The sequence below is a fragment of the Colius striatus genome, chromosome 5 (genome assembly GCF_028858725.1).
Source record: "Colius striatus isolate bColStr4 chromosome 5, bColStr4.1.hap1, whole genome shotgun sequence".
NCBI lineage: Eukaryota > Metazoa > Chordata > Aves > Coliiformes > Coliidae > Colius > Colius striatus.
The window spans coordinates 54,703,884-54,724,954 of record NC_084763.1 but is presented as its reverse complement, the minus strand read 5'-3'; the positions used below and the strand labels follow the sequence as shown (position 1 = coordinate 54,724,954).

The 21,071-nt window shown below is 40.9% G+C and overlaps 1 protein-coding gene across 1 annotated transcript in view; it reads right to left on the bottom strand.

Moving 5' to 3' along the window:
- CUBN (cubilin) overlaps positions 1–21,071 on the bottom strand; it is a 139,599-nt gene that overhangs the window by 52,708 nt on the left and 65,820 nt on the right. Inside the window, exons 30-38 of the mRNA XM_061996580.1 lie at positions 19,212–19,386; positions 17,601–17,782; positions 9,686–9,842; positions 7,964–8,080; positions 5,687–5,800; positions 4,310–4,438; positions 3,899–4,031; positions 1,554–1,759; positions 218–387 (exon numbers count right to left, since the gene is read on the bottom strand). Of these exons, the coding sequence (XP_061852564.1) occupies positions 218–387; positions 1,554–1,759; positions 3,899–4,031; positions 4,310–4,438; positions 5,687–5,800; positions 7,964–8,080; positions 9,686–9,842; positions 17,601–17,782; positions 19,212–19,386 (1,383 nt within the window). The remainder of the gene's footprint in view (positions 1–217; positions 388–1,553; positions 1,760–3,898; positions 4,032–4,309; positions 4,439–5,686; positions 5,801–7,963; positions 8,081–9,685; positions 9,843–17,600; positions 17,783–19,211; positions 19,387–21,071) is intronic.

Genomic DNA, 21,071 nt, shown 5'->3' with positions numbered 1-21,071 from the left:
TTTAAAGGTTCCAAACTTACATATTGGAAATATCTATTAGGGAGCCAACAAGAACATAAACCTTCCTATAGCTAATACCTACTGAAAAGACAACACAGCAAAAACAATAAGCCACACCAGATTGTCAGAAATTCTTCCTATTCCACTTGTAGGCTTCTCTGTTAATCATTTTTATCAAAGTTAATTGAAACAAAAGAACTTGCCACAATGAAATCACCTTTAGCTTGTCATAATAGCAGCTAATATCCATCTGCAGGATACGGCCGTGGATAACCTGAGAAGCATTGACGCTTATCCGCCACTGGTAATTGCAATTGTGAGGGTAATTTCTGGGCCACTGTGGTGAAGCTATTTGTCCTCTGGTTCCCACAATGTCGTTTCCATACACTGAAAAACAAAAAAAAGGACAACTAATGTCTCTAATTCACATAGGTTAGAAGAAGCATTGAGGCCCAGCCTGGAACACAGCTTTCATTTCAGCCTATCTGGTTTAATCTACTTATGAGTAGACAGTGCTCTGAGGCACAGACTTGTGTCTCAGACAGTCCTAGAATGCACATCTAATTATTTTCTTGTTGTGAGGGATGCAGCCTGTCCTTATCTGATGGAAATTATCCATTCAAGACCTGTAGCTCTACATGTAGGAGAGGCAGGAAGACAACACATCTAAATTCCCCCCCTAGATTGTAAACTATCTCTGTGTATTCTGATAAAAAACAGTTCTGACTGGATTGCACTCTGAACTACTGATAGTTCCATTGGAAAATAACTAGTGAAAGTCTCAAAGTAAAGAAAAAACATTGTAAGTGTAGCATGCATGATCAGAATATCTGTGGAAGTTTAGCTTCAGCAGCCTGTCCATGTAGCAAGTCAGACTGATGTTTGCAACGGGCCCTTGAAGTTTTGGATCTGCAAACCAGCAGCATGCTCTTGTCTTCTGATTCTTCTCCCTGGTTGGTGGCATCTAGAGCCAAACCAGAATATGGACACTGTTTGTTGTACTCAAAAAGCAAAATAGAAATCTGGGAAAGAAGTGTTTTAATTTTTCAAGTGCATAATAAATGGCAATGTAAAGATTAAGTACCTTTGTTCACTTTCAGGTAGCAAAGACATATGATTAGGTATTTCTAATTAACAGGCTGCTAGTAAATTTTGGTTGCCATAGAAGGTTTTAGTATCTAGCTCTTATTCATATCTTCACAGACCAATACTGCTGAAGGAAGAATGTAAAAACCATGTGATAAACTTGGAAAACAGGCAATGAAATAGAAGACATTTTCTTTTCTGTGCTCCATGGAAATATTTGCTTCTGGAAGGATAATATGATCAATCCTCTAAAATATTGCCTGTTATGATAATTTTGAGGCATAGAATGACATGTCCAGTTCTCCCAGTCAGAGTTCTGACATGTTCTAGAGCATCCCTTTACATTCAGCAGCTATTTTCCAACATATTTTAAAGTGAATTTACAGCCTTGCTAACGTCATCAAACCTTTCCTAAAAGACTTTACAGGGCATTTTGAATCATTTTCAATTAAATAATGTTTACTTACAGTGAGAGAACGTTGCCCTGAAGCCCACATCAGTGCCTGAGCTGTCTGAGACAAATTTGACCCACAGGACGTGTCCAACAGTAGACATATCACTTGAAGGCAAGGAGTTCCCACAGAACCGTCCCAATAGCGTGCCTGTATCATTCCCTTCACGAATCTCCAAGTAATCTTTGGTGCAGCTGTTGCTGTATTCCACCTGAAAATCTCTGTTTAAACAGCAGAGCATTAACAGGCATGTTAACATGACTGGCATTTACTTCAGACTTTGCACTACCAGGCCACAAATTAGCCTGTAGCTGGTATCTTCCCATAACAAGTAAGAAGAGAGCAGCAGTAAAACCTGACAGAACCCGGAGGTCACTGCTCATCACTGGCAATGCTGCTGATGGAGGACTCCTTCCCTTCTAGACCCTTATCTTATGACAGAGCTTTTTAGAGGGTTATCAAACCCTTGTAATATTTGTCGGTTCTCGAACACCAACCACGAAACACAGAAAGCCCCTGATAAATCAACAAGATTTTTAATATAAGCCCAAGTCAGATGATTTTACACATCTATTGGGTGCAGAGAATACTTTTAGCCTTACAAATCAGTCTGCAGCCCCTTCAGATATGTATTATTTCATTACATTCTCTGGTGAGAAAACAATGTCCAGAGGCCTAGATCCATTTCTAGTAAACACCCCAGAGCTCAGACATCTCTTCTTCAGAATTAGAACATACTACTGCTACTCTGGCCTCTCTCAGTTTCACACAGCTGGGTGTGCAGAATAATGCCACGAACATTTCTAAATGGAGTTTTACCTTGGAAAAGAACTGGGATTTAGTAACCAAATGATGAATGACTGCACCAAGATGAATGCTAAAAATATTCTGAAAATCGTTACGCTGTTCTAAACGAAGTGCTTTGACTCCAGCCAACATACTTTTCAGAAGCAGGCTATGAATATACAGCAAAGATTCCAGAGGGTGCTTCTAACAACCAATGCCTTAAATACTTATGCTTTCTTATTTTCTGGTGACAACTCCTCCCCTTCAGTACTGAATGTAGCCGTATGTGTTCACGTGCTGTGAAACGGCTCCAAACACTCATATGGATAATACTTTGGACTAATTTAAAGATAACTCTCAACTTGCAAGACTGGCATTTCTGTTCAGACTGAGAGGAAGAAAATGAATGCCTCAGGCCAAGAAAACTTTATAAACTCCTCACACAAAATCAAATGAATAGTGCTTTCTAACACAATTACTCCAGGCTTTCTGGTATTTTCAGCTTGCCCTTCAGCCCTGTGTAACTGAAGAAAAAGAGTTTACAGCTACTCAATATCACTTCATGTAACTGAATGCATGTTCCACTGAGTTTCTACTTCATGCTAGATTTCTGGTTTAGTTCTGAAAAGCTGTTATTCATTATTTGGCAGCAAATATTTTGGAAAATGTTTTCAGGCTGTAATACTTTTTCTCTGCTTCAGTGAGTAAAGGAGGAATAGAATGTCCTTTTTATTGAGTTAGCGAATCAGTACGTGCCCAACAAATTGCACTTCATGCAGTCAGCATGTTACTGGTCAATTTTTCCTTTTATCCTGATTGACCATGAATGCACATTTCAGAATTACTTTTCCTGATGATTCTTGATAAGCTTTGCAAAGGGTCAGTGTTCTCTTTCTTGGCAGCAGCCACCGTTTGATGAGGGGAAATGGAGAGGCTCAGAAACCCGTAACATGGGTAAAGAGCAACCTAACAATCCTGGTAAAGGACACCACATTGTTCTGTGGAACGTGCATGACTTTCCTGTCAGAAGTCTTCAAAGGAAAGTTACTCTGCTGAAGGGAAAACAGACTCCTTCAGACACTCTGCTGGCCCCCACTGTTGGATAAATGTTAAAAGACTTTAATAGCTTTCTTTAATATCTAAGCTATCTATCTAGTTCCAACCCTATTATCTGTGGAGTACCTGGGCCCTCTACACTACCCAGTTATATAATAAATGCTACAATGAATCTAGTAATAAGGAAATAGAATTTCCTTTGTAAAGAAAAGGCAGGGTAATGCTAAATTTCCTCTTCTTGTTTATGGGTGATTGAGAACTGGCTTCTTCAGAATTGCATGTTGCTCAAACAATAAACCACCTATTTATATAATACGGTGTGTGCTTTAAAATAAGCCATGACTAAGACAGGAGAGCACTGATTGCTACTAATCACTCCTATGTTCTCTTTCCAAGTTAGTCTAAAAACATGTTTTAGCTTTATCATTTGGTAATTACATTTCCTAACAAACACAGAGCATTCTTCCTTCAGGTCTATTAAAGGTCTGAATAATAACCCCTGGCAATGCATTATTTACATGAAGGACAGCTGGAGTCGGTTGCCAGGGGAGCTGAGAATGGTCCAGACACACTCGGTGTTGTGTGGATAGTGGTCGGGAAAGCCAGGGCTGTTGAAAGCTCCTCTGTCCATGTGGAAAACACCCCCGCAGGCTGCAACAAGAAGGAGACAGTAGAAGCTTGAGAAGGATGAAACAAAAAAAACCCCAAACCTTGCCAGAGCCACAGCATTTGCTAGTGAAGAAAGCATTTCTCCTTGTCTCCTTGTTCTTTAGCTTGATGATATATTTGCTGAGACCTTGGCTAGAAAAGAGGAAAGGCAGTAAGGGGTTTTTAAAGAGGGAGTATCAGAGACTAAAAGTGATACAACATTCATTTTTTTTCTTGACAGTCAAAGGCATAAATTAGCAACAACCATAACATGGACTTACACGATGATGATGCAGCATAGGTGGCGTGGAAACCCCTAGCAGTGATGTTGTTGTTAGAGATGAATTTCACCACCAAAGCATTACTAAAAGAAGTGGCTGGATGTGGTAGAGTAGTACCACAGTAACGGCCTGAAAGAGAACAAGCCAGAGGAAGAAAGAAGTATTAAACATGTAATTAACATTGTTAATCTAACATTTATGTTTAATGCTTGACAGGAGCAACATTCTTTTGCTTACAATTGCAGTTGGAAATTCAATGCAATACTCCATTAAGACAGAATTCAACTCTGGTGGCATTTTTTCTAACAGAGGAAGGACCTCCTGCACAGGCACCCTGGTCACTAGCTATTCTGTCATTAAGCTCCTTTTTGTTCTATCCAGAAATTACAGCCTCATTGAGAAAAAAAAGCCCTGTCAAATGTATCTGACACTAGTTTCCATTTCACTCAATTGGTTTCTGATGAAAACAACAAGGTACAAATAACAGACCAGTTCTCCTGTAATGGTTTGTAACATGTGGATTAGGAATATGAATCATGATCTAGCAGAAAGGCATCTGACAGTAAAAAGAAAGACAGCAGCTAGTATTCTGGTCCACTTGTCAAGGGAAAGCCAAGTGTGGGAGACTAAAAAATGAATTGTGCTCTTAGTTACAAGCCATTTAAATGCTTGAGTGCAGCCCCACTCCTGCCAAGGGAGTATATATAAGAGTAGAGTGTGGAAGAGCATAATCAGGAACAGATATTCTGAATTGCCCTGAAAGGAATTTGAGGCAACCTTGGGGTTGTGAAGGGAGTCAGGATCACCCTGTGGGCAAGGGCCTCTCATGGCTCTCTGGCACTATGTTATCTGACAGCATATCACTGAATTTTGCTGCTCCAGATTGCTCCTGCCACTTGAAGATGATGGCTTAGGACAAAGATGTTGGCAGAAAGCTGTAGAAAAAATCAGGAACAAGCAGAAAATCAGGCTTTCTAGGGCTTGAGGAAAATCCATTTTCTGCTCCCAGAACCCGTAGCTTTCTTCACCTATGTTTAGTGTGGACTGTGCTTATGCATGTGGGTTACGTTATGGCTTTGAATAGGTAGCTGGAAGTTCAGTTTAAACTGATTTGCTTGGTTCCCAATATTGTTCAGCTAAGGAGGAAGGAAAAGGCATCTGGAGTCAACTCCAAACCACAGGTTAGGAGGAATACAGTCAGAGCCTGGGAGGATTGTGCCATTTCACACTGAAGACTTACCCTCCCCCCAGTCTCCTCTGGCCAAGGAGCTTTCTTTATCAGAGTAAATCCATGAAACAGCAGGACACTCATAGAAAACCTTCTGCATACCTTGGCTGTAATTTATATATGAAATAAACACGGGAAAGAAACAATACCTTGAAGAGGAGCCTCGTAGTTATTCCCATCCAAAATCTCCACAAAATCCGTTGTACAGTTTTGTCTGTTGTTTTCAATATCAAAGTCAGTGAACGAGAGTGTGATGTGATTGACTGGCAACAGCAAAGAACAAAAACTCATCGAGATGTTTGGCATTCACACAGAATAATTACGTGTAAACAAATATGCTCTCTGTTCTTTTCTCTCCTGAAGTCAATCAGTCCCTATAAAGCATAACATCTGAAGTAGTTTAATCCTTGGACACATGGAGTGAATTTGATGGAAGTGCATTATCCTTACTGCAAAGGTCCTGCTAAATCTCTTTGCATTGCAGTACTTTCTAGTACAATCGACATTAGAAGCACAGGATTTAACATAGACACACGTATCTTAATTTCCTAATATCTGAAGAGTTTCATTATATACTGAAAGTGTCAGCAAACACAACATGGAAGATTCACATCCTTAGAATCATAGAATGGCAGGGGCTGGAAGGGACCTTTAGAGATCATCTAGTCCAACCCCATACATACATTCAGAAACAAAAGTTATTTCCACCCATCGTGACCTTCTGTCCCTTTGCAATCCATACCATGGATCCAGACAAAATGTGAATTGATGCTGCCCTGCTCCAGGCTTAGAAAGAGCTCATTCTTTCATCATTTTGTAACGTTCTACATACATCAATTGGACTGGTTAAAGGATCATTAACTACCCTCAGCTATATTTGTACAGAATTGGATTTTCCACACCCTTGGACTGCAGGCTACGTCCTGAAAAAGAGGATTTCTGACTCAGTATTTTTGACACTTGTATTGCTCTTGCTCATCTGATATGAACAAAGGTGAAGTTACAACTGGAAAAGAGGCTGTCCTCAATGCCAGCTGGTGACAGTAGTTACTCCTGGCCTTAGAGCTGCTATGTAGTTCAAGCAGGTCAGAAAGAGTCACGATTTAGATGACAAATCCCACATTGACCAAGCCTGAATTTGATACAAATATTTTGCTTCTCACTGGGCTACAATTAATCAGCCAGAACAAGCTGAAATGACAGACATGGACCCAGGCACTGCATTCAGCAGGGTGCCACTGACTGGCATTCAGCTGGCAGGTCTGTGTGTTCCACACTCTTTTGTGTCCTGGCTGGTCAATCAATTACAGCTATCAATGCAGGTCCTCAGGATACAAAGCAAAAAGGGAAAACACAGTGGGTGGCAAGAGCTGGAGACTTGTTAGCCCTCTCAGTAAAAAGCAGAGCAGGAACTCTGCTGTGATTTGCCATTAGCTATATCTGTTGTATATGGCTATGCCCTGTAACGCTGTATGACTGGCATAATGAAGTCACCCTTACTCGTAACATGTGGTATCTGGTGGGTCTGGCAGCAAGTGGAGGAAGTCACTACATGCACCAACTACTTCTTATACAGCATTTTTATGGTCTCTTATACTGATGGGAATCAGGAGACAACAGTTAAGTATAAGTTTGCAACCTGGATTCAGGAAAATATTGTCTTTAAAAATAAGTGTTGTGTAAGCAAGCACTGGCTGTGATGATATCCTTTCCATGTATTTGTGTAAGAACCCATGCTAACAAAGAAGTGCTGCCTAGCTCCTGATCTCTGCTTTGGTGAGTTTTTTGGCAAATAGATTTCCATTTTATAAGTCAGCAAAATAAACTTATAAATGTGGTTGGAACATTCTATGATTTCAACAATGGCTAAAGAGCAGATGAACAACTGAAGTTCTGTAGTTGCTAGTAAACAAATATCAATTTCAAATTATGCTATCAGGATACTATTACCCAATTGTAAGTGGTTTTAGGAATTTTAAACAATGAAAAGGTAATACTGAGTCACAGAATCATTATGGTTAGAAAGGACCTTCATTGAGTCCAACCACTAACCTCACAACTCTAGTCTGAAAAATCCAGATGAAAGTAAAGCTAAATAAATATGTTTTAATTGTATGAATCATATGAATAATGTGAATAAATATATGAATTAATCCAAGTTCACATAGTACTCAACACCTTAATTTGTAATTGCAACACTTTTGTCACAGTAAACCAGCTAAGGTGACAGAATTGTAAACTGTTTTCCTCACTATGTGCTGCATCTATGGTAAAATCAGATTTAGGACAGATTAGGAGAGCCACACTCTCCAGCCATCAGGATGCAGAACTTCCTAGAGAAATAAAGGAAGACTTTTGTATTGTTATTACAGAAAAGATGAGGATGTTAGTCATCCCAGTTGACTATAAAAGATGTTTTTACTTACATGGTTCCTGAGCCTGAATAATCCAGCTGCAGTTCTGATTGTTTGGGTATTTGGCAGGATACAGAGGAGAGGAAATTGCTGCCCCAACTGAATCTGCTTCTATGACACTTCCGCATGCTTTAGAGTGAAACACATACACACACACATGCACACTTAGGTATTTATATAGGCAAAACACATAGCTTAGATTCTGTAGTGAAAATCAATGCATAAAATGTAACATGCTACGTCAACATGAAATAAGGATAAAGTTCGTGTTAAGTACTGATCAGACAAAGAGACTGAAGGACTAGCTCCCAGCCATGTGTGTATATTCTTAACCTGGATCTACAGGCCATGCTGCATCTGGTTGATCATCTGAGTGACTTGGGAATAGACCTCATCTTTATCAGCTCCTCAAAGCCCAGAAGAGCAATCTTGGGGCTCACATAACTTGGTTTCAAAGTAGTGCAATCCTATACCCATTTCTCTGGTCATTTGCCAGTGTTGAGAATTAGGAAGAAAATCATAAGAAACAACCCAGAACCTCCCAATGCCCAAGAATGGCATCACATTTCATTGGCATGATCCTCTTGTGAGCTGCAAGTGTGTGAAATGTTGCACATGTGCAACACTGGCTGGCTGCATAACTTTGGCTAACAGTGCTGCTTGCTGCCATGCCTCATTTCTGAGTATACTGACTCATCATAAAACTGCCAGATCTGAGTTTAACACACAACTGCTTTAAAAAGCAGGGTAGATAGTGAGATATGAAATACAGACTGATTTATCATGCTGCCTAGAACATCCAGCAGGAGATGGGACTTAAAGGATCTTCCCAGGTAAAGGGAAGCTGGGTTGCTTACATCCTAGGTAGAGACAACTTGCTCACGAGGCATGTTTTGTGCAGGGCCTAATCCAGTAAATGCTCTCTGAGAATGTTTTAACAGATTAGGCTCTTGTAGCTCTTAATCACAAATGCCAGACATGAAATCAGAATGCCAGAATGAATCACAAATGCCTTTTTAGGTATCTAACACCTCAATAACTGGAGCTCCTGAGATTTTTGCTGATGCAAATTCATCTTTTTCTTTACAATTTTTCACACTAAAAAAAATCCAATTTATAGTGAAAAGAATCCTGAGAAGAAAATGAGAAAAAGGGATTTTGCTTGCACAAACTAAATGGCTGTATCTTGGGGGAGAAAAAACGCTTTCACATTTATTGTGGAAGAAAAAGAAGGAAAATCATGAGTTGTCAATTACTATGTCATTTCAGGAAAAATTCTGCCCAGTTAGTGTCATTCTTCATTAAAAGGAAACCATGTGAAATACCAATTAGTCCTCCACAAATTGGATAGCTGACGTTTGGCAAGATTTGCAGGCCTGGATCCATGGTCTTCATCAACAGCGCCACACAGAATTCTTTCATAGCTTTTCAGATCCATGCGCATGGATAGACATACAAAATGTTATTCTCTGTCACTAGGTCCATGGAAAATGCCAGTTGCACACTTTTCTCAGAACAGTTATGGGTAGCTAACCCTCTAAGGAGGAGGAATGAGAGGCAACTGATGTTTGCTAGGTGCCTTGTTCCAAAAAGTTCCATTTTCCTCCAATCAAAGAATCTAAGATGATCCTTTGGTTTAAAATTCTTTAATCTCTAGTTGTGCTAAAACACTGTGTCCAAAACAAACAAACTGGTGATCAGATAAATATACATGAGTGTAAACGATGAAACTACCTTCAGTAAAGCGAGCACTGAAGCCCCTGTGCTGGATGGTTGTGTCAGAGTGCAGTCGGACGTACATCAGGTTACTGGAGGATGTGATAGGAGCAGGACGCTCTGTTCCACAGAGTTTTCTAAGAAGAGGTGATTCAATGCTAGGCCCATCAAATACCTGTCATGAAAAGATTAAGTGAACTATTTGGTTTCAATAAGATTATTGAGAAGACTAGGTTTCATACATTTTCGTCCTGATACAGCCTTAGTATGGGCAGTGCAAACAAACCATGCATTGCCTATCTTAATCCGGTGGCCACTGAAAACAAACAAACAAAAAAGCATGTAATTCAGGCTGAAGCTACTATAAGCCTTTATAACAAAAAAGCATCAAGCAATCATCTTCCTCTCAGTGTATCTGGTATGGAAAGAAATCTCCTTTAGCAATCCAGATCATAGAATGGTAGGGTTGGAAGGGACCTTTAGAGATCATCTAGTCCAACTCCCCTGCAGAAGCAGGGTCACCTAGGAACATGTCCAGGAGGGTCTTGAAGACCTCCAAGGAAGGAGCTTCCACAACCCCTCTGGGCAGCCTGTGCCAGGGCTCCCTCACCTCCACAGAGAAATAGTTCCTTCTTATGTTTAAGTGGAACTTTTTGTGTTCCAGCTTCATCCCATCACCCCTTGTCCTGTTGCTAGCTACAATAGGAAAAAGGGATGTCCCAACCTCCTGACATCCATCCTTTAGATATTTATAAATGTTAATAAGATCTCCCCTCAATCTCTTCTTCTCTAGACTAAACAGCCCCAGTTCCCGCAGCCTTTCCTCATAAGGAAGATGTTCCAGTCCCTGATCATCTTGGTGGCCCTGTGCTGGATTCTCTCCAGCAGTTCCCTGTCCCTCTTGAGCTGAGGAGCCCAGAACTGGACACAGGACTCCAGATGAGGCCTCACCAGGGCAGAGTAGAGAGGGAGAAGAACCTCCCTTGACCTGCTGCCCACACTCTTCTTGATGCATCCCAGGATGCCATTGGCCTTCTTGGCCACGAGGGCACATTGCTGGCTCATGTTCAGTTTATCATCAATCAGGACTCCCAGGTCTCTCTCTGCAGAGCTGCTCTTCAGCAGTTCGACCCCCAGCCTGTCCTGGTGCCTGGGGTTGTTCCTTCCCAGCTGCAGGACTCTGCACTTGTCCTTGTTGAACCTCACGAGGTTCCTCTCTGCCCAACTCTCCAGCCAGTGAAGATCCCACTGAATGGCAGCACAGCCTCTGGGAAATCAGCCAGTGCTCCCAGTTTGATGTCATCAGGGAACTTGCTGAGGGTACACTCTGTCCCCTCATCCAGGTCATTGATGAAGATGTTGAACAAGATTGGCCACAGAACCCATCCCTGTGGAACTCCACTGGCCACTGGCCTCCAACTCAACTCTGTGCCATTGATCAGCACCCTCTGGGCTCTGTCATTCAGACAGCTCTCAATCCACCTCACTGTCCACTCATCCAACCACACTGCCTGAGCATTCTGATGAGGATGCTGTGGGATATAGTGTCAAAAGACTTGCTGAAGCCAAGGTAGATGACATCCACTGCTCTCCCCTCATCCAGCCAGCCAGTTACGCACTCACAGAAGGCATCAGGTTGGTCAAACAGGATTTCCCCTTGGTCAAGCTGTGTGACTCCCCCTGATAACCACCTTTTCCTTCATAGGTTCAGTGATAACATTCAGGATGAGCTGTCCCATCACCTTTCCAGGGATGGAGGTGAGGGTGACCGGCCTGTAGTTTCCTGGGTCATCCTTCCTGCCCTTGTTGCAGCCTGCAGTGACACTGGCCTGTCTCCAGCCCTCAGGCATCTCGCCTGTCCTCCACGATTGTTCAAAAATGATGGAGAGAGGCTTAGCAATCACATCAGCAGCTCCCTGAGCGTTCTAGGATGCATCCCATCAGGACCCATTGACCTATGAGCCTTAAGCTTGGTCAACAAGTCTTTAACCTCTTCCACTCAGGGCAAGTCCTCTGCTGTCCTGGCCATCCTATTATCCTTGCTGGACTGGGCATACACTTTCTGTTTTCTGTTAATGGTTAACATGAGGTCTCATGTAGCTTTTATTCAGTTAAACCCTACATCTTACCTTGGTAAAGACTTCTAAATATGCAACTAGTGTACCAGTGGGAGCTATGACTGCATGTAAAAAGAAAAGACACTAGGATTATGGTTTTTAGGTTCATGTACCAAGCATCAAGAATCAGAGTTCATAATACCTGTGCTTTGTAATAGCTTTAGAGTGCTGAATTATATACATATACATAAGTGTTATTTAAGCAGAAAGTAAAGAAAGGGGGGAAAAAAAAGGAGGAAGAAAGAAAAGATGGTTTTACAAAACTTCACTTTTAGTTTTACCACAAATGTCTTCCTTCTCTTTTTTCCCTTTACAGCTGATAATTTTGTTTCATAATTAGGAAGAGAAGGACAGTGAAGTTAAAACCAATGAGTTTCTAGCTGAAGTGACATCAAAACTATAATAAGGAAAGCTACAGAGATGAAACAATGGCCACAGTCTCAATGTCCCACTAATCTTTCCTAGCACTCCAGCAGATGTGATTTGTTGCTGCTGTTTGGAGCCATGGGCCAGTCTCAGATCCCTCGTGTCTCATTTCAGAGCTGATGAGCATTGGATTCATCAGCAGTTGCACGATCCACAGAGGAAGAGCCTTTGGGCTACTGGGCAGCAACGAGAATTGAATTCAGTTCCTGTTTCAGCATTAACATCCTGCATTACCATAGGCACATCATTTACTGAAATCTGTGACTCAGCCTCCTATAGCAACATGGAGAAAAATACCAATAAAAATATGGACAGGAGCACTGGAAGACATTGAGGTGCTAGGATGTTGAAAACTATTAAAAAAACCCAAATTTAAACAAAATAATGCCATTGGGATAGAAGAAATGTCACTCTTATTGTCTTCTTTTACTTCAAAATGCCTCAAATTCCAGAAAGTTTGTGCAATGTAGCAACGCTGTTTCTGCCTCCAGTATTCAAAGGCCTTTGAGCATAGTAGTGAAAATAAATAAATAGAAGCAGTAGCTGAAAGGTGACCTATCACAAATAGACCTGAGCTGAGAAACAGAGAACAAAACTCCTGCTTAATCCACTGACACACCCTACATAGCCAATTTGCCCTGGGTCTGTAACTGTAGCTGGCTGTGTGGGACCTTGTGGCAAAGTATTAAAGGTCCTGCAGTGTTTGTAAAGAGGAGTACCTGGTAAAGAGACTCAAAATATGCACCCATTCAATCTTTTCCTCTCTCTTGGCATCCTACCACAATCAGCCCTCTAATATATACTCTGCAGTGTTCACTCTTCCTTTGTACATATATATTCTGCATAAAAATCAGACTGCCTGGCATTAAAAACCACAAGTCAAGGCAATGAAATGATGACTGACAAAATAACCCTTGGGAATTAAGGCACTGCTTTCCCTAGACAGTACTGAGAGGATTTTATCTGAATGCTGGAACTGAGGATAAGCATTTCATTGACAGAGCATAGAGAGAGTCTGGCTATAGTTCATGTAAACTGCTAGTTTTAATGGATCTGTGACACTGCACAGCTGAGGATATGACCATTGACACATGGTCTGTTGTGAGACTCTTGTAGTTCAGCTTTCGCAATTGGGAAGATCCTAAGGATGGGAAAGCCTAAGAGACTAAGTAGGCATTTCATTCCAAGAGCTTTCTGGAATAAAGAAGTATGTGGTAATGTTGGAAGAGCACAAAGTCAGAGGAATGTTTTCCAAATCAAGTGTATTTGCTGTTTCTGGGCAGCTTGAAGAACAGTTACTGACTCCTCTTTCTGAAATCCAGAAATTATTCCTAGCCTTTACCCTTGCTAAAAACACAATTCAAGCAATTCTGCAAAAGAATCAGTGAGATATAGAAGCAACTCTTAGGGGTTATGGTAGCTACAAGTTAAGCAAGAACAGTAACACACAGATATTGTATGGCCACATCAATTTTTCTCACCTGCTATTCATTAGTTTAAAGTATTTTATACAGAGGATTTTGGTCTTGAATCTGAATCAGTAACCACAATATTCACACACTAGTTCAGGAAAAAGTTCTGACTCTCTGCAGCTTCTTAAAGTTATTTTGAAAACATCTGAGAAATGCATTTCTGTGGCACAAGTAAAGGAAAATCATGTATCTGCTTACTTAAAAGCTAAGTTTTCATTTGCACTGTGCATAGCAGCAATTAGCTTTTCTCTTCCCTTTCTACAATGGATAGAACTAAGAACTGCCTTCTTCTTCAAATGTGTGCTGCATTTTCATAGAATGGTAGGGGTTGGAAGGGACCTTTAGAGATCATCTAGTCCAACCCCCCTGCAGAAGCAGGGTCACCTAGATCAGGTCACACAGGAACATGTCCAGGTGGGTCTTGAAGATCTCCAAGGAAGGAGCCTCCACAACCCCTCTGGGCAGCCTGTGCCAGGGCTCCCTCACTGAAACAGTCAAATAGTTCTTTCTTATGTTTAAGTGGAACTTTTTGTGTTCCAGCTTCATCCCATCACCCCTTGTCCTCTTACTATCTACTATAGAAAAGAGGGATGTCCCAACCTCCTGACACCCACCCTTTAGATATTTGTAAATGTTAATAAGATCTGCCCTCAATCTCCTCTTCTCCAGACTAAACAGCCCCAGTTCCTGCAGCCTTTCCTCATATGAAAGATGTGCCAGTCCCTGACATTTTGCAAAAGCACATGACAAAAAAGAGGTAATTTTTGTCTTCTTAGTCAGAAATGTTCTAGCTGTCCTCTCTTGGAAGATCCCTTCTGACAGCACCTGCAATAAATGAAGTCATGCCTTCTCTCTAGCTCCCAGAGGTTCACATGTCTACATTCCTGTGTACTACTTGTTATACTGCAACAGGAAAGAAAAATAATATTTACCCAGAGGCACTGAAAGAGCAAACTATTTCTCCCTCCCCTTTTCAGTGACTCGTGCTACAGGCACTGCCTTCTGAGGCACATGCTCGAGTCTCCAAACATCTGAAACTCTTACTGACTCTGTGTAGCATCAGATGCAATATTAAGAACAAAGGCAAAAAATACAGGAATTAGTGCACTTTCTATTTCTTTCCCTCTGTTTTCCTTCAAAGAAAGAAATTTGTCTGTTCTAAGACACACTCTCCAGATAGAAAGGGATTGGTATACAAAGTGGGTTTTTTTTAACTTGGTATAGTGACAGTGACAGCAAAAGGTCTTCTCAAAGATGTTATGCTCTTCTTTAACTGAGTTATATATCATAGCAGAGAAAGTAAAGGCTATACTTTCTCACTTAGCAGATGAAGAGATGCTCATCTGTTTTGAGAACAGATAAAGTACAAAACTGAGGGATAAACTAAATGGATAAGCTAAATTATAAGCTAAATGAATGAAGAACACGCTTTTTGGTGGGCTTGACTACTCGCTGTGCACTCCATCCATCGTCTCTAGAGGGAGCTCAGAGCAGTTACACCGTGGGTTACTGCTATGGGCTTAGAATTAAGTTGGCTGAACCTAGATCTGTGCTCAGATTCACGTGTGAACAGAACTGAAAAAATGAACTGGGCTTTTTGGAGTTGCAGTAGCCAAGAAGCAGCAGACGAGTATTTTCCACCCCTCCATTTTGCTCACATAACAAATGTCCAATGGAAAACATTACAGGAAAAAAAGACATTTTCATCTGTTCTCCATAGAAAGGAATTTACAGTACAAATACTTAAAAAACATGTTTAAAAAAATCAAGTCATAATGCAGGGAAAAACGACTGAGTCTAGAGGGGAAGGATAAAGGAAAAGGTCAATGGTACACTCAAGGGTGGAGAGGAGCCCCAGGAGAACTCACAGAGCAAATAAAACCCATAAAGATAAGTAAAAATTTAAAAACCAGAAAAGGGTGGAACCACTGTGTTACTCATACACAGTAGTTATTCCCATATTAGAGAGAGAAAAACAACCCATCAGCTTCCTTAGCTGTCCATATTTTCCATTTACACAGATTTTGGAATGCAATTCCTAAACCATCCTGTCAGACATGTACTTATATATTTCCAGCACTCTGTCTCCCCACTGTATTCTCCTATTACTGTGTGAGTATGGAATGAGATGAACACAAAACAGACCCAGGTGTTGGTAACAAGTAATTTTCTGCTTATTGGCATACCAGGTAGAGAAAGAAACCCTATCCACTCCTTTCTTGCCCTGCTGGTCTTTCTGCATTAGTCCTGAAGAGCCCTTCTTTACTTCATACACCAGAGCCCTTCATTATCTCTTGGCCTCAAGTCAGCATTCTGTATCATCCATTTTCAAACCACCCTTTATTTGGCAGTCAGTGACTGATGCCTGCAGTAAATTTAAATCTCCCTCCCTCTCACATTGCTGCTTCAGTTGTGCTTGCACTGATGGGCAGCTTCTTCATCCACCACTCCTCAAAAAGCAGAAGCAAGGAACACATACTCTTATGGCAACAGAGGAAATGGGATGTCACTGCACTGCACAAAACCAGTCTGCAAAGAGCTCAGTCATCTCCTCTGACAGATGAGGGATTGCTGTCTTTCAGTGATTAAAAACCCAGAGCTTACATCCAGCCTATGAAGGATATGGGAGTTGTGCCTGCAACTGCAAGGAGCTCCTGGACCTTATGCTCTACTACATATTCAGAGAGGTACATACATCCATTAGCATCAGGTTTAAGAGAGAAACTTGTTTAATCAGGTCTTTTCAGAATCTAGTCCTTAATTTGGAAATTCTTCAAATAGCTTTTCCCTTTCAATGATCTCCTGATATAGTTCAATAATGTAACTAAAAAAGACATATTTCCCTATGCTTCAGAACCACAATAAAATGAACACTCATTGTACATTGCTTTGTGGCCAAATGAAATCTTCAGTTATACTCAGCAAAATGAGGACATATTCGTTTTTTTCCTCATTCAGTATCAAAAAAGCTTTACAAGGTGTCATGGTTTGACCTGATAGCCTTTTCTGGTAAGGGGGAAGGGGCTGTAAAGATGGCTCCTGTAAGAAGTTGCTCACAACTCTCCCCAGCTCAGAGCCAGACCCAATGCTGTTAAAGCTGATGCTGTCTTCAAAAGAGTCTCAGTTCATGCCAAATCGAGTTCTCTGTGAATGACAGTTTATCAAGGAGAGGAAAGCTGGATTTTGGGCTACAGCCACTGTGTTTTATCTGACTGGTACTGTTCACACATGCCTTTGTACTGAGTGAAGTGCAATCTGACATCAAAGGTCAGGATTTCACATCCTTGCTCCCAAAATGCCAAGTGGAGATGTGAAGATTTCTTCATTGCTGTGCAGTGATAGAGCAGAACTTCTGTGACATCACAAAAAGCTCACAAACCAACAGCAAGATGAAGCTTTTAAGAGAGCAGCAATTAAACAGACAGCCAGGGAACACCTGAATACACAATGCATACATAAAGAAAACCAGCCAGACACAATTCCCTCTGGATGTAGACCTTCCTCTCTCCTGAGTTTGTAACAGAGTGTGGGCAATCTGTTATGTATGTGGGCAGTTTGTCCTATGGCATGTAGCAAGCTGTTGTAAACTGCACTACCAATGGGAAAGTCATCTACACGTGAGGTTATTTCTGTGGTACTAACTACAACTCACGCCACCAAAAGGAAAAATGTCCTGCCAGGATGCAACATGCACTGCTTTCAAGAAAAGATCCTTCAAGTGAGAACCTGAAACAATGCAGAAATACATTTGTGTTGCCTACTTCATACTGTTTAGCTGTACATTTAGTGAATCGATATGAATATGACACTACACAGTGCAAAACCAGCTGCAGCCTAGGCTGCCCAGTAAGCTTCCTCTTTTGCAAGCATTTCACCAGATTCATTCAGGAAACTTTTGAAATGTCTGTTGTTACTTACTGCAACATTGTCATAGTTACATGAATGGTGATTTTCAATGTCAAAATCCGTGAAATTCAATAGGACTCTGTGGCCGTAGTCGACTTGGATAACCCAAGAACAATCTGTGTTGTTGTTATAAGGTTGAGGGTAGTTTGGAGAATGGATTTCCCCACTGGTAGCTTGGAAAATGCCACCACAGCCTGAAAAAGACGTGAAGAGTTTTAATCACAAGCCTTTTTATGTTTAGCAAGATCCCATCTCTATTTTCAAACTAAGGAAAGAAGAGAATCGCAGAATCACAGAATCTTCACCTCCATCTTTGTATTTTCTACACTAACCTTTTGTAAACTGAGTGTTTCATCTGTGGAAGTGTCCTGTCCACAACAAAAATCAATGGAAATGACTATCAGGGAAGTATAACGTTGTCATTATTGGTGAATATCCAACAATAATGCCTGTCAGTATTCTTTCCAGCCCCGGGCTGCAGGTAGATGCCCCATGAGCAGTACAAGTGCAAGCCTGAAGTTTCTACTTCTCCACCCATGCAGCTGAGGGCTTCCCTTTGGTATTTCTGACCAGAATGGCTCCAATGCTCATGAATATTTAAACAGCCTGGAATGACAGATCCTCTGCAGGAAGTGCCAGGGCTTTCAATAGGTCTAACATGAACAAATGGACTTTTATATGTTGTAAAGGGACCAAGGAGAGTGAGAGAAAGACATTGGGAATTCCATAGGTGGAGGTAGCCTGTGGGTAGCATAGAAACTATATTGTTACTACATTCTGGTGGCAGGATATTTTAGAGACTAGAGGGGGGTTGGATTTTAACAGCCAAGATGCTCTAAAAGGATGAGAAAGCTTCAGGGGGCCTAGGAAAATATGAGCTGCCAAATCTTGGAAGGGGATTAATTCAAAGAACTATTGTAAAAAAAAATCTTGTGCTTTTCTCATAAAACTTGTGAGAATGGAGAATTAGAAACCTTGAAAAAGTAATGAATCAGTGTGCTTAACCAATAAATAGTGCAAGAATTAAAATCTGCCTCTCCTCACTTTTCATTGCAATTATTTTCCAATAATTGGCCTTTTCATAAGAACTCCCATGTACAGACACGTGGTTGGGGCTTGTTACTGACTACCAGTAAGGCTTTCAATAAATAATCACATAGGGGATGGACAAACTTTAGCTTACAGAGTTAAAGTATTTATTAATCACTCCAAATATTTCTGGAGTCTGGCAAGTTCTCCAAGCTAAGATTATCAGATATTTTTCACTTAACAGTTTAAAACCAAAAGCATCATTGAGGTAATAAATGACTCTGGGTGTGTGAGTGGGTAGGAAGAACTGCTAGTATACAAAACTTCTCCTCTGATTAGAGAAATATCTTCATTAATTATGTAGAGAAGAAACCCCAAGAAGGTAGATTGTTACAAAATACATAAATAGCCCCAGATTTTAGCTTGATTCCCCTCTGTGTTTTTCAGCATCTCTTAGTGTTACCAAAGCCAGTAACATCCAAATTTTCCTTCAGTTTTCAGTCTTATCCATTTTAGCTACTTTAAATGCTTGCATGGCTGATCCTCAATTCTCAGACTTACTGAATTTCTCATGGTATTAATCAGTATACTCACCACCTGGATTTTCTTGCCAGGAGGCATTAAAACCTTTCCCTGTCAGTGCTGCGTCTGTCTTGAAACGGACGATGGCTGAATTGCCAGTAGTAGAGACTCGCAGGGGGTTCTGTGCTGACCTTGAAACACACAGCTGGGCTAGTCTGGGAGAGAGGAAATCAGGGCCACCATAGACCTAGAAATGGAAGAAACACTGTCAAAGTTTGTCAAAGAGACCATCTGCCACATAGAATATGTAAGAACTGTTTAGCAAGGAGAAAACAAATATCTGTAGTATTGATAGTGATTCCACATTTTGAAATGCAAAGTAGCTAATGCAGTTACTTCTGCTGCATGTTCACTTGGTATCTGAACCACCTGGTGCAAGTATGAAATTGTAGACAATTTCAAAACAGTTACCATTAAATAAGATTTTTTTTGCTTTGGGGGCTTTTGACACATTCTTCTTTCCCCACCCCTCTAGAGTTAGCACCTTGCTTCTGTGGGGATATAAAAACAGCCACAGAAGACAGGTTTGGGCTTTTAAAAGTTATTATTTCCTTCTCAGAAGATATGTGCTTCAGGCAGTTATAAACCTGAAGACTATCACTCTCTTAGACACTTTCAACAGTATTGTGTTCTCTATAATGCATTTTCAAACCAATTGAAGTGAATTTCATGGCAGTGTTGAAGCTTTGTTAGTCTTGTTTTTTGTTTTCCAGAAGGCCTGTGGGATTTTAGTTTGAGCCCATTTACAACTGGTGGAACTGGCTCTCCTTCCTTAGTCTTCTCCCTCAAAGCTGAAGAAAACACACATGCTCAGTGAAGTTTTCAACCCCAGACATGTGATTTTGGTGCATGCTGCCTTCAATTATTGAATTTTCTTTGCTCTTGCATGTTAATAAAATGCCACTTGATATTAAGGGTCTTCCACCATCCATTGGTATATCCATGCTGGTAGGACAGCAGCTGTGACTGAAACCTCAAGTGTGAAAACTGTTTGAAGAAGATATACACCAAGTAAAAGAGTGTGCTATTGTCTTTTAGCAACTTGACTAGCAATAGATAAGATTGTCATTGTATCAGAAAATATCATCTACAAATCCTAAAACCAAACTAGAGAATGGCATGTTCTAAGAACTAAACCAGGGAATAGGAAGATGAGGCAGCAAATCCCATCAGGATCTTCCTACTAGTGGCATCTCAAGTCTGCTCCAGTATTTTGTGTCTTATAAACATCAAAAAGGTAAAAGAAAAAGGATCTATGAATCAGAATGTGGCAGTACTGTAAGAACCAGCCCTTTTGCCTCTAATTGTTCCTCGATGAGTGGAAACTCACTATTTTAATAAGCTCTGCTGGATACTTTTTTAACCTCAGAAGAAGTCTGGGTTCTGTCCAAGCTAAATACCTGAGTAAGATTTACAAGTCACTGAGCTGCTTCCACCACCTCCAGGGCTAAGTGTTGCACAGTGCTACACGATTGGATTGATCACTAACTGCTCACTGGGCCTGACACTGCTCTGCTATTAGAGGTATCAGGGTAATGTGAGACCTCAGAAGCTGGAACTTGCATCCCCAGAAGAAAGAAGGAATTAATGTTTTTATAAATGCCATAGTCTGTTAGATGTTTGGAAGACTGTAAGTTGTTTTAGTTGATGATTACATAGGCTGAATATTTTTCTTTTGGCTGAGACTGCACTCTTTTTTTGCATCCTGCAGGAGAGCTGCATGACTTCAATGGATAATGGTTCCTCTGTCCAATCGATCATCTCAAGGCAATCACAGAGTTCAGAACGGATGAAATCACGTCTCAGAGTTAGAATCTGTAAGGCAGCAGACAGCCTGGGGAAGCAACATGTTTGTCTGCTGGAAGCTCAGAA